Source organism: Apteryx rowi, unplaced genomic scaffold, assembly GCF_003343035.1.
Source record: "Apteryx rowi isolate R43461 unplaced genomic scaffold, aptRow1 scaffold_31, whole genome shotgun sequence".
Classification (NCBI taxonomy): domain Eukaryota; kingdom Metazoa; phylum Chordata; class Aves; order Apterygiformes; family Apterygidae; genus Apteryx; species Apteryx rowi.
In genome coordinates this window covers 2,387,256-2,401,170 of record NW_020449530.1, presented here as the reverse complement: position 1 = coordinate 2,401,170, position 13,915 = coordinate 2,387,256, and the positions used below count along the sequence as shown (strand labels likewise).

At 38.6% G+C, this 13,915-nt stretch overlaps 1 protein-coding gene across 1 annotated transcript in view; it reads left to right on the top strand.

The window, feature by feature from the left end:
- Positions 1-13,915, top strand: part of CACNA1C (calcium voltage-gated channel subunit alpha1 C) — a 492,904-nt gene that overhangs the window by 72,176 nt on the left and 406,813 nt on the right. Inside the window, 2 exon segments of the mRNA XM_026070402.1 lie at positions 2,728-3,051; positions 6,458-6,561. Of these exon segments, the coding sequence (XP_025926187.1) occupies positions 2,728-3,051; positions 6,458-6,561 (428 nt within the window).

Here is a 13,915-nt window from a genome sequence, read left to right as displayed (position 1 = left end):
GTTATTATGGGCCTTGTGATTGTGGTAGAAGTRAAAGCAACGAAATCCCCAGAAGCTGTATCCTTAACTACACTGGCACATCAAAGTCAAAACACATAGACTTGAATCCTCATGAAAAATCTAACTAATAAGCAGTAATAATGGAGAAACTTGACACATTCCCAAATTGCAGAGAAGTCCTCATTAAGGTGAAGCAGCTGTTTATTTTCATAACCGCATGATAAGAACATAGTGGTGATGGATCAGCAAGTTTGCTTTTACTGGAAAACACACGYGTCTTTCTTATCTGCTGTAATGGCTCAGTATTAAATAAGAGCTGGAGTTGGAGAATAATTAGAGCAATTTTCCRTTTATTTTTCTTTCCAGTGTGCCTTGGGGTAGGGAGGTCAAAAGGATGCTGAAGGGAAAAACTGAATCTGGAACTAGTCTGAAAATAAATATATATCCCATGAGTAGTGCTGGGTACAATTTGCTTAGTCTTAGAAAACTTCTAACTAAGTTTGTCTGCCAGTTGGTTGCCAGCTTCAGCTAGGAAATCTGCTTAGCCTGTGCAATTCTGAAAGCTCTTTTTCTCACTTTGAAAATGTTAGGGATGTGAATTAACTAGTTCCCATTTCTTGTTTCTTTCTGCTTTCCCTTTCACATATCAGAGTGATATTACTCACCAGTTTCCTTTGGCTGGTTCTGTAACTAGGAGGTTTTTCAGCAAATAATGGCAAGCTCTAGATTTTCCTGCTATGTAGTGAAACTATAACAGCCTGGTAATCTTATCGCAATGCCTGACATAAAATAACATCTAACTGTATTGTGTCCGTCCTTGTGATTCAGTGAGATGAATTTTAAAATCTTGTGTACTGCCTAGGTAGGGGCATAGCCTGTTGCACTGCGTCTGTCAGTGTGATTCTATTACTCTATCTGCTCTGATTCATTTGTAATACAGTCATTGCTGTGATATCTTGGCATTGCATGTACAACCTTAAAATATGCATCTTGAGTAATTTTCTTTTTCAAGACTTTGAAATGGTTGCTGGTTTCCCTAATTTAACTTGTCTTTCATCTAATATCTCTTATCGAAGGATAAGAGTCACATGGTCTTTGTTTGCTTTGTCCTCTAGTCTACAGGAGCCCAGTTGATCTAATTAATAACACCCCTTTTCCACATTAATCTAAAGTGGAACACAATCAATGATAGACTTTGAGCTTGCTTTGAAATAGAAGGTGATCTAAGTCTTTTACTGGGTTTTCTACTATCTGCCCTTTAGACATATGCTTCAGAAAAGCATAGTTTTTTCTGATGAGATGTAAGGGAAACAGTTTCTTGAGGGGAGGCAGTGTTTTGAAACTGAATTCTTTTTTTATAGCCTATGAAGGAACAAGATCTATAAACCATTCCCAACTTCCTTTTACCCATATCCCCAAATATGGGGTGCCAGGCATGTTCACAAGTCCACAAAAAAGTTAAATAGGATTTTAAATCTTGAACAGGATGCATCTAAACAAGAGGTTCTTCCTAATTAAAGTTGGCTGTTATGACTTTACATTGCACTTTTCTAGCATGGCTTATATTTTCTTCTATAAAGTGTTGTCTGTGGCAAAAATTCATTTAATCTTTCCCAAATTCTCACATATCTTAATTGAAGTGTACTTCAACAAAGTCAGGGAAGCAGGTTTGAAGCCTCRAAATTCACTCATTTTGGAATGATTGAAGTTTTAATTTCACTTGCTGAAAAAGTCTCATTGAAGAGGCACAGGTGGCATAATAACTGTCTTTACTGAAACAATGGAACAATTGCACTATCCTGAAAGGGTGACTTTGGTTTTTTTGTACTGCTAYGATCTTCCAAATATCAGAGACGTGAGAAAATGGTCACCTGACATATTCCAGTGTTAAGGTTGGGCAAATGCATGTACTGCTTCAGTTTAAGCTGAAATAGGTGCAAAACTTGACTGTTAGGTTTGATCATTTTTGCCAGTGATAGCTTTTAAAGTGAGTCTTATTCCACTGATTTCAATAGTTCAGCTCTTATAAAATCAGTTTATCAGGATAAGGAATCTCTTCCAGTTTCTAAATATATGCATTGGTTGGCCTGAATTACCTGCACCAGTATCCTATAGGACACAAAGGCCATGAACCCTGCCTTTACGTTCCCATTGCTGCTTCAGTGTTCCTTTTAGCCAGCCTGTTCTTAGGGTTATGCATATCTACTGTTTGCAGAGAGCATTTAACTCATAGTTGAAATCTCATTTTACCTTGAGGAAATCTTGAAAACACAAGGATTTTTATGATGGGACTTGAGACTCTCATCTGGGTTCTTTGCCACATGCTACATAGCATGGTGCCATATGTCTGTGTGATGAAGTAGTGAGAACTAGCCTCAGCTTTTGAGCTTTCAAACAATACGACTTGTAAAATGTGTGGCTAAAAAAGAAAGAAAAAGAAGGACAACTTTTTTTGTGTTGGCTCCCKGGAGATTGTTGGTTGGAGGCACTTCTAAACTATGTGTCCATTGGTCCTTGTTAGGAGACTGTTGCAAGATAAATGACTGCACAATAGTATTACTTTAAAATGAAGAGGTTGAATTGGAGGAAAAAGCTGTTAGTCAGTGGATACCCTACACTTATCCTTAACCTCAGATCTTGAGTTTTACTAATGTTTAAGATTTTTCAATGCACTCTTTTCTGCTGTTAAATGTCTCCACAATTTTCTCTGTTCTTTTTCTTTCACAGGTTCCAACTATGGGAGTCCCCGTCCAGCTCATGCCAACATGAATGCCAATGCAGCTGCAGGGCTTGCCCCAGAGCACATCCCTACTCCCGGGGCAGCTCTGTCCTGGCAAGCTGCAATTGATGCTGCCAGGCAGGCCAAATTGATGGGCAGTGCTGGCAATGCAACAATATCCACGGCTAGCTCCACACAGAGAAAACGGCAGCAGTATGGAAAACAGAAAAAACAGGGTACCACCACAGCTACACGTCCTCCCCGGGCACTGCTGTGTTTAACACTGAAAAATCCCATCCGGAGGGCATGCATCAGCATCGTCGAATGGAAATATCCTTTTTGRTGTTCTCATTTGGAAAACAGCAAATTGTTAGTGTGCATCAGGCACTGTTCATAAGTGTGGAGAAATCAATATATTAAGTTGAAAGGTACCACTGGGAGCTTAAAGTACACAAGTAGTATTTGACATCTTAATTGAGATCACTTATGCTGGGGGAAAAAATGGTTTAGGACTGAAGCCTTACCCATAGCAGTGTGTAAGAAGCCACCAGAAGTTTAAATCATATAAAGGTTAAGGGTTGAATTCTGCCCTTGCACAAACATGTGCAGCACAAGCTGAAACTGATGGGAGATATGCAAGGTATATCAAGGTACATATTCTAAAGCCAGAATTGAACTGACTCTGTGGGCTTGACAGCAGCTGTTGGCTTTCCTTTCTGTATAGTGTAGAAAATGGGGTGRCATGTGTTTAACAAAAATATGTATGATTCAGAATACCAGAGCTGTTTAACTTGTGGCACCTCTGCAAAAAAAGGAGTGGGACAGAAAAAACTGTATGTGATAAAACCCTGAAACAGGGCTAAGCTCTGTTAATTATACTGGAATTCCATTGAAACCAATAACACTCACTAATGGTAAGATAAAACTTCTGATTATTTGGACGTAGGGAAAGAGAAAGGCAGTTAAAGTAATCCTGCAACATGTACAGATGCAGCAGGGGGCCAGATCTAGTAGTCTGAACAAGAAGCAGACCGTGTCACAGATGATAGATGATAACCACTGACCGAGAACTGCAGAATGCAGGGGTCAGTTCTGCTTCCCTGGAAAGGCAGCGAGAGTCTGGCCGTTGACTTCATCAAGTGAAGGAGCAAAGCTGCTTTAGTCAGCAAAGTCAAAGGAGCACAAGCTTGAATTTTACAACTGGTATGAAATACAAGCTGAAATAAAAATACCTCCCCCTGCCTYCCCAGAGAAACTAAAACTAACCCTGAACAATAACTGTCAGTAAATCACGAGCTAGTGGTGTTCATCAGTAAATACAAAAGAAAAAGCATGTTGCTAGGGATAGATAAGTACATTAAGGGAAGGCAGTACAGAACTCAACAATAGTTAATATGATAAAAAAAATGAGCGATGGTATTTAAGACAATGTGATAATATTGTTTCTTTGGGGGTCTGGTGGGACATTAGAAACATGAAAACAGAATGAGTGTATTAGGTCTCGCTGATATGGACACCTCTTTCAGATAAAGAACTTGTTAAAAATGCTCCTGACAATTCTTTGATGTCCTTAAAGTAGGTACCTGCCTATTCCTTTCTTCTTCAGATGCTAATTTTTAATCCCCTTGATTAGGTTTGTTACTTTCTATCCCTTCTGGCACAACCCTGATACTTTAAGCATAAGATGATGGATGATGACTAACAGGACAAAGCTGAATATTGGCTTACTTGCCAGCACCTCAGTAACCATGTCTTTAGAGAAAGAGCACAGAGTGACATTTGATAAATGAATAAGATCAGCAATGAATGATGGGAATGATGTCCTGTAAAACAGGATACAGCACTGCTGAGATCAAGAGAGGACCAAACAATGTGATTAAAGCAATCCAAAGATGCTGGTGCTTGCATTTTTTTGTATTTATTTGGTTTTAGATGAGTTGCTGGAAATATATAATTTTTTTTTTCTGTCAGAACCTCTCATTGGACATCTAGTGTTTATAAGCATGAAACATTTCAATAACAAATAACATCATTAAAAGGCTGTAATAAGATTTAATTTTCTTGTACTCTGACTCTTCCTAATTGCTAAAAATTACTGAGAAAAGCTGAGCTTAATTTTCTGAACATCTAAATTCTAAGCACAGTGGACATTAAACAAATATCAAATGGTACTTCTGTAGTTTCATACCCAAACATTATGGTGTTAAGAGCTTGGAAGTGCAACTATGTTAATGTTTACATACATATATAAAGTGAAATGAAGTAATTACCTTATTTTGCAAAGATTTACATGTGTGTTTAATTTTCTGCTATGCCTGCAGTGTCTTTGCAGATTTTATACCATTTTATCTTTACAGTGTAAGAGGTTTAGAAGAAAAAAAAAAAAAAAAGCATGAACAGTGAAGCAATTAGGAAAAAGAAAGCCTATGGAAATGTAGGTCTTTGTGCAGTAAACACTGTGTATGCAACCTTAGTCATCTGAGAAGTCCCACTGGTTTCGCCTATAATGTATGTACTCTGATCCTGGCCTTTAGGCCAGGAAGTTCCCAAGACCAGATCCCCAGTAGCCCAATAATCCGTCTATTTGTTCTGACTTCCCATGTGACTGCAGGCCTTATTTGCCACACTGATAGCTGAACTGAGCTTCTTCTAGAAAGGCCCTGGACTATCTTCTTCCTCCATATTATCATATATCTTCTATTATTCATAGGTTCAAGAATGGTAGTCCAGCAAGTTTTGGAACCCTTTGACTCTTCCATATTTGAAATGTAGAATAAACATAAGGGTCAGTGGCCTGGGATCTGCATATATCTTGCAGTTCAGGCTGCTGGGCATCTGGCTCTCCAGTTCTTTCCTGCTAAAACCTGTTGAGAATAGCAGTCTGCTGACCACTGCACTATCAGGTTTGTTCATTGAACATCCCTAATGCTGTTGGTTTGGGGGATGTTTTATTTATTTATTTATTTTTACAGGAAGTTGATGCCAGGCTGAAATGCCCCTGAATTTGTTCTAGTTTCACTGGCATAAAGAACTCTTACCTTCCTGGTGTCCCTAACATACTGGGTAGGTGCATTTTTTTGCTCAGGAAGGCAGCTGAAATGCGAATAAAAGAAAAGTTAATACTCCCACAAATAACTTTTAAGGGAGGGGAAAAAAGTATATGTGGCAATGTGTAGTATAAGCACATTTTGGACAAAGCCCTTTTTTTTTTTTTTTTTCCTTAAATTTTATTGTCAGGGCTTTAAATGTCTTCTAAGTATATACATGTATTTCTTCAACCCTTTCCTTTAACTTTGAGATATGTGAGAGAGAGTGGAAAAAATAAGAACTTTCATTAAAAATCATTTTTAGAGTTAGTAAATGCAGATGGAAAAGACCAAGACAAACTGTAACTGTAAGAGGAAAGATGACAGTACTTCCAGAGCAGGCTTCTATTATTAAAAATAGCGCAGCCACACTTGAAGGAAAATAAGGAAAATGCAATCTAAATAAATAAAAGAAGAAAAAACTTTTAAGAAATCTGTGTTTACTCTGGCACGCGACTGGCCTACACTGCTTTTGACATATTAGGAAGATTCTTGGCTGGGAGCTCCTAAGAGCACTTAAAAAGGCATATGTTTCTTTTCAGAATATAAGGGACTTGGAATGTTTTCTTTAAACAGAATTCTTATAAATCTTTTATTTTTTTATTYGTGTGTGCACGTTTCAGAACAATTCCCTTAACTCCATTCCTCAGACCATTTGAAATAATTATTTTACTGACTATTTTTGCCAATTGTGTGGCCTTAGCTATCTATATCCCCTTTCCAGAAGATGATTCCAATGCCACCAATTCCAATCTGGTAAGTCCTTACCGGTGTCTAGTCTTACTACTTCAAAAGTCCTTCTAAAAAGTGACTAGAGTGACTGTTGAAGCTAGGGAACATGAATATATCCACTGAAGATGAGACCATAATAAAGTGGATTTGGGATTTGAGTGCTACATCTTTCATTCATGTTAGCACCTGTTTCGGTGGAGCTGGCTTTAGAAAAGAATGTTCCAAAAATTGCATGGGTCCTGTGTATGAAGTTTTGGTTAGCAAGAATTGCATGCTGCAAAAGTGCTTGGTAAATTTAAACGGCAGGTGTTTGCAGAAGAAATCTTTTATTCATGGATTATATGATGGTTTTCATCTTACTAAGTGCCATTGTGAAATTGATACAGTCCTCCTCTTGGGTGATACATAGGAGCTAGCTTGATGACTAATTTCTAGGAAGTGTATTAATGTTTGCTTTTCACACTGAGATGTGCATTTGGTAGAACAATGTATATATATATATGTGTATATATATATATTTTTTTCCTCTTGTTGAGGGAGATAGCTTTTCATCTGTTGCCATTGATGCTAATGCTAGTACTTTGGGATAGAGTTGTCCATGGAACAAGGAAAGAGTGTTTACTTTTGGCTCAGCATGAAGTCATAGCAAAGAACTCCGTTCAGTAAGGCACAAAACAAAACAGTTTGGGAATGCAAGCCACTGAATTAGCAGAAAACATTTTTCTTTCTTCCCAAATATGTGAACAAATCTCCTACTTATCTGGTTGAATCAGAATAAAAACCTACTCCCAAAATTTAAGAGTTGGGACACTATTTTCTTACTGAAATTTATTGGGGCATAAGAATTTTTAGAGCAACAGAGGTGGAAAATAAAAGCCATACTTCTAAAGTAGGGAGAGTTGGGATGGTTGACAGACACTGTAATTAAAATGATCCATGCTGTTCTCTGGAAGTCAGTCGTTTGATTAAATATCTTTTGAAGTTGTATAAAACAAATTGCAAACTTCAGGACTTTGCTGGAACAGAACTCCTGGCTAAAAAAAATCTTAGTGTTATATTTTTCTATTCTAACTCCTTAAGGAAGTTTAAAAACAGGAGCAGGAGGTGATAAGTGGTTAAACTTAGTGTTAAGCTTAAAATATTTTCTATATTTACAATTAATTTCAAGCCCGTACAGGGTTTTTAACAAAGGAGTTCATGAGCTGGTGGCATCTCCTGCTGCTGTCTTTTTGCTAGCTCAACTTACTGTGGAACAGCAATGACCTGTCTTATGTATGTTTAGAATACTTCAGCCTGGCACCTTTCAGAAATAATATTTTATATTAAAAATGCACATTCAGTTGCTCCTCAGTGACTATAAAAGACTGTGTTGTTCATTTCACATCCTCACTTACAAGGTTAAAAGACAAAAATGAAGCAGAGTTGAAGGTTAGAGAACTCTTAATTTGTCTTGAGCTTAATTGAGTGCGGGTATTTGCCTTATTTCAGTGATGAGACTGGCTAATATCAGGTTGGGAGTATATTGAAATAACTTTGTAATTGAATGAGGTACATTGAAACTGTTCTATTATCAGAAAACATATTCACCTTGTGAGCTGAATTGCTATTCTAAATCTGTTCTCCAAGACATCTCTTGCATCTTTTACCTCATTTGACCAATCCTTCAAAATATCCACCTTATTTGTGGATAGGATTAAGAACAAAAGTGAGAATTATCATCCTAAAAAAGTTTAGAAATATTGTAACCTTGAGGATGAGGAGGTGTGGTTAGTTTACCTGAATAGCTGGTTCRCAGAAGTGAGGAGGAGAGGAAAGTAAACTGGGCAATCTGCTTTACTACACTTTGTTCTCTGGGTCTCAATGAAAAAGCTGTTAAAAATGGCAAGACTTTCACTAGTGGAATTAAGGCTCTGTTCTATGTTTTGGATCAAGCTCTGGAGCTTTGACTGCCCAGCAGCCTTTCGTCCTGTGACCTGAAAAAGGAGCGTTCCTTTTCAACATGCAAGTGACAGGGTGGAACATGGTTAGTGCGGGTCACTGAACTGTGCTTTCGTATTCCATCAAAATCAATTCAGCACTATCACCTGTTAGGTCTTGGGGTTTTTCTTTTCCTCATGTTGATATACATTTATTTTGTATGTATATACTGCTGTTAGGGAACAAGCTTTTAGAGCATATGTCATACAATTGCATTCCCAAGCACTTCACAGAATTATAGGTTGTGATCAGTGAGTGAAGTACTGAGCAATAGCGAGGGGAGAATGGAGGCAAAAGAGTGAGATAAGGGTGAAAAAAATGTGTTAGTTGTGTCTTGGAATGGGATGAAAGAGTAGGTGAAACACAGAATTAAAGGAAAGCTGTTCCATACGGCAGGAACTTGCACTCAAACAGCCAAAGGGTATGACGAAGTCTAGGCTAGAAAGAAGCTGGGCCTGGTAATATGCTCTTGTTGTAAGAGCTGGGATACTTGCTTGATTTCCCCCCAACACCTGTGAGCAAAAGTCTTACCATCAGATTTATTTTGTAGTCATGAAGTCTAGAGCTCCAAAGGCTACAATCAGAAACGTGAAAGGGGTGTATGTCTGCAGTGCGTGCAAGTAGGTTAGTAGTGTGTATGGATGTGTGTACTTGTGCATCGATATAAGTCTGAACATATACAGAATGTGCCCAGAGAAAGTTTCACTTGTGTAAGAATTCTTGTTTCATTTCCACTTTGCAATTTAGACTTTGGAGGATAAAGTTACCGTAGTCATTCCCACATTCCTGCTTTCCTGAGACATCCTTAAGCTCCTGAGATATGGAGAAACCGTCTTCAGGAAACACTTGGTGGTTAGTAACTAATTTACAGGGTCTGAAAGAGACACAAACAGTGGACACCAATAAACTACCAATTTTCCCTTAGGATCAGCATATTCCTTTTTTAAGGTTTCATCATAACTTTTCAAACAGTGTTTTCTTTTGGGGCTGAGGGTAAAATTCAAACAGTTGTTTTTAATAAGCTAATGAAGTAGAGAGTGGTGAGAGAAAAGAATTGTGAATGGTGAGAGTGGCTTCCTTTTTGCGTAAAAGTAGGAAAATGATGGCTCAATAATATTTTGATGAATGATTATCTGTATGAATTTCACAGATGTGATCAGCCATTGGTCAAGTGAGGCATACTTACTGCTATGTCTTTCATAGAAGTTTTGGAGGCACATACCTCATTGGTGTATACAAAAAACAGCAATATATATTTATATCTCCTTCTTAATAAACCTTGCCTTTAGGTGCAACAGCTATTCAAAATTGTGCCATAGTTGTTGTCAGCATGCACTAAATACAGAACTAAATACAGAAGTTTCCAATAAATAGTCCTTTTTATTTTGTTCTAGAGAGGAATTGTCATTAGCTGTTATCTTTTAGAAGTTCAGGCCAAATACCACACAGATGTATTGACTGGTTCATTGTGATCCGACTTCATATAATAATAATTCCTATAAAACAGCAAGCCATTTATAACAGGTCTAGTTATGGTTGCTGGACAATGAAGCACTTTCATTTTTAAAATGCACATATATGCTCAGACCCAGGTTTTGAATTTTTATGCTCATTGGAGTGTTTTTGCCACTGTCTTTAAGAACAATATGAGAACAATATTATGTAGTAAAAACAAATGCTTGAAATTGGCTTCTGTAGTTTTTGTTTTTATTTTGTACTGTGTTCACTGAAAAACTATTAAACTTGCACAAATGGAGTGCAGTTGTATTAAGTGCAAAATTGTTTTCATATTAATGAACTCCGCTGAGGCTTTGCTTGATTTTACAAGTAAAGAAAGCTCAGGCCTGACTCTGCAAAGAATAGTGTTATGTATTCTCTTGATGGAGTCAGGAAAATTGGAGCTAGTTTGAGGGGAATTAAAGTCAGCCTGCATGAGAGGCTGTAACTGATACAGAGGCTTTCTGCTTGTTATCCCCACAATTATGCATTAGAACAGAGATAATGTACGTTTAGGAATAAAACTATAGACTGCCTAAGATAGGAAGCTGAGAGGAAAATGCTTCTGTCACTTTACTGGCAATTGCAAATGGCACAAGCCTGGTCAATGTCACAGCATGGCAATAACATAATGAGGTTAAGACCAAGGTTTACAACAGGTTTTGTGCAACGCAGTGCAGTCGGTTGTTTATGCCTTGGATAAATAGCAGGAGAAAATTCCTTGTGTTGTTTTGATAGTTCTGCTTTCCCTCCCTTGCCCTTATTATGGGAAGGAAATCCTATTGTACAATAGTTAAATTTAAAAAAAGATCTCTTGCATTTATATGTGCGTTTATAAGTGGATGTCACTTTCAGACTAATTTGCTAAAACCTGAAATATGACCCTGTGAAAAGAAAAAATGGGATTTGTGCTTGCTTCTCGGTGGTTGTGCCAGCCTGAGTTTGTGTGACTACCTGCCTATAGAAAGGGCGCTTGCCCTTCAGTGAGGTATGGCTGCTTTACTAACTGGTAATTACTGTAGTATCTGGTTGAGTGGGTGATCTCTGTACAAAATGAAGAAATATTTGTAATATTTTTGCATTTGCAGCAGACTGACATGATAGATGTGGATGTGGCTAGATACGTACTGTAATTCTAGATACTGGCATAGCAAACAAGCATTTCATATATCGGAGAATTCTGAAGTCAGAACACTGAGCAGTATCTTCCCCCCGCCCCCCCCCCTCCAAAGTCAAAAAGTTTTAGAGAGCAAAGTGGAGGGTTCGGGAAGAGAAAGAATGGCTTTTGTGCATAAGGAAGGATATCAAACCAAAGCTCTTGGACCTCTTCTGTCATTGGTGTAGTCCTCCTATGTGACAGTTCATAACTAGTGAATGAATACAGTAATGACACATACTGACATTAAAGGCGAGATGCTGGGCACATCAGAGTGGATACCAAGCTAATAAGCTCTGATAGGTCTGTTAGCTTAGGCCTCAAGCCATCACTGGTACAGCTCAGGGTTGYGAGGGGATTTTAGAATTTGGAAAGCAAGGAATAAGTAACAGTCTGGAGGAGAGGGGCTGAGGAGGGTGGGAAGGGATTGGAGGGAGGAGGAGAAGAAGAAAAAATTGTTCCAAAAAATCAGTGAAAACTTGCTCTAGAAACATGGAGAACCACTGACCTGTGTGATTCTAAGGAAGCTGAATATGATAAAATTTAGGCTCAACACTTTCCAGGTGGTCAAACTGAGACTTGTTATTCAGAAGTCCTTGGGATCCCTTCCTCTGGCAAAGAGGCTGATTGATACTCAGCATCTCTGGCAGTAGTGAAGCACAGGGGGGAGGAATAAGCACTGCATTTGAGATTGACATTCAAGCCTATATGCTGGTTCTGGTATTGGCGTGCTGTGTGGCCTTGGGTAAATTGCTGGTTCGACTTTTCCCATCTGTAAAATGGGTTAGTGCTTCCATGGTGAAGGTAATTAGCCTTACATCACTCAGACCCTTATGAGGGTGAAATGTAGGACAGATGCCCCACCTGTTGTGCACTGGAGAACGCAGAATTTCTGCAGAGAAGTAAGTGTATGAGAATATCATCACAATATGCTCACATGCGCTGAATTAATTTGGGGAGGCCTCTTAACTTTTGAATGCTTAAATTTTCAGCCTTTTAATGGCCTTTTAACACAGTGGTGTAATTTCCTAGGCTTTGTGAAAGTGAAATTGGTAAAGCAGAGTAACACCTGTATGTGTTACTAGCAAGGCTAGAACTGTTAGATTCCCTGGACAGACCTCTGCCACTTGAACTGTCTGGGTAATTGGTAGCAGTAAGAGGTTGTTCTCTGTGTGGACCAGGTGAAGAAAGGATTGGGAAAGCTTGGAGGAGAGATTCATAGATGTTTGCCCACAGCAGAGGAATGCAAGGTTTTATTCTAAGCTCTAGAAGGGAATACACTCAAAGGACTCTTCTGCCTCTTTGAAAAAAGGACTATTTCTGCCAATGATGACTCCTTCTGAACCTTTCCTCTACTCAGCTGCAGTTGTCTGAGCTCTAACTCTTCCTCAGTTCTTCTGCTATTTCTATTCTTTTTGCTTAACTGCACTTAGAGTCCATACTTCAGGTTTCTCATCTTTCTACCATTTTGTTTAGGCATCTGGCTCCCTGTCCTGCACATGGTTTACTGCTGATTCCCAATATCAGACAAATGTCAACCTTCTTTTTATACCAGCGGTCCCAGTGCCCTCACCCAGTCTGTTTGCTACTGTTTCCCAGCTCTTCATCGGCTCCGAGATCTCTCATCTCTGTGTGCCATCATTTTTGCTCCTTGTTTTATTATCTTTGCTTGGCCAAATCCATTTTCTCCTTCTACTGTGTCTTCCATCAAACCCATCCTTCTTGCTGCTTTGAAAAACTTTTTTTTTCTATTTGCTTCTAACTGCAGTCTCTCCTCCATAATGCTTCCGTATGTTACTCGGCTGTCTTCTCAATTGATCTCAGTGCTGTCCATGACTGCTTCTCCAATCCACTCCAGTCTTAAATTCCTTTCAGTTCCTAAACCAAGTCTCTGTAACCAAGCAATCCCAGTCTTCCCTCCAATTCCCCTTTTCCAATTCCATTCTCAGCATGTTGTTCTCTCAGTCTGAGTCTTTCCCTGACTTAGCCTTATAGCCCTTTTTCCTTTGAAATAAGTAGTCTCTTCACTGATGCCTGGAAGCCAGCAGCAGGAATACTGAGAGAGCAGCCCCAACTCAAAGTTCAGCTGCTTTATTCCACCTTGATTCAGGCCAATTGAGAAAAGTCATTACAAAATGAATCCTTTTAAGCCTCTGTAGCCCTTGCCCAGCTTTGTGGAGGTGATATCTACATCCTGGTATGCAGAAGCTCAAGGATGCTTGATTAGTATTTGTAATGACAGTTTGGATGTTAAGTTCTTGCAAGTCTCTGTGGCGCCAGCACAGATGGAATTTTTAAGAGCCAAACTGGCCTTTGAAAACGTGGCCAAATTTAAGTGGGCAGGAAAGGCAAAAAATGCAGCCCTGACACACAAGCTGTTAACTTGCCCGTTCTTATRTTCTTGTTACTGGTCACTAAATAAAATAGGTGTTGAAAATTTTTTTTACCTAGGGTAAAACAATGGATATTGTTAAACTGTTTTGGCTGAAATAGCACAAAAATATTCAGCCTGAGGCAAAAACCAGCCTGGAAAACTGTAGCCTTAATTGTTAAAGTCACAACTGAAAGCAACTGAAAACAGTATCTTAAAAACAGCAGTGCCAGAATTCCATCTCCAATAATATCTTCCATATTAAAACACGGTGCTTCACTGAATCAATGAGATACTGAAAAGTGGCATAATAGGCTTCCAAAATTACATAGTGATTTATATATAATGCTGTAATGATTTCAAGTACCTTTACGTTA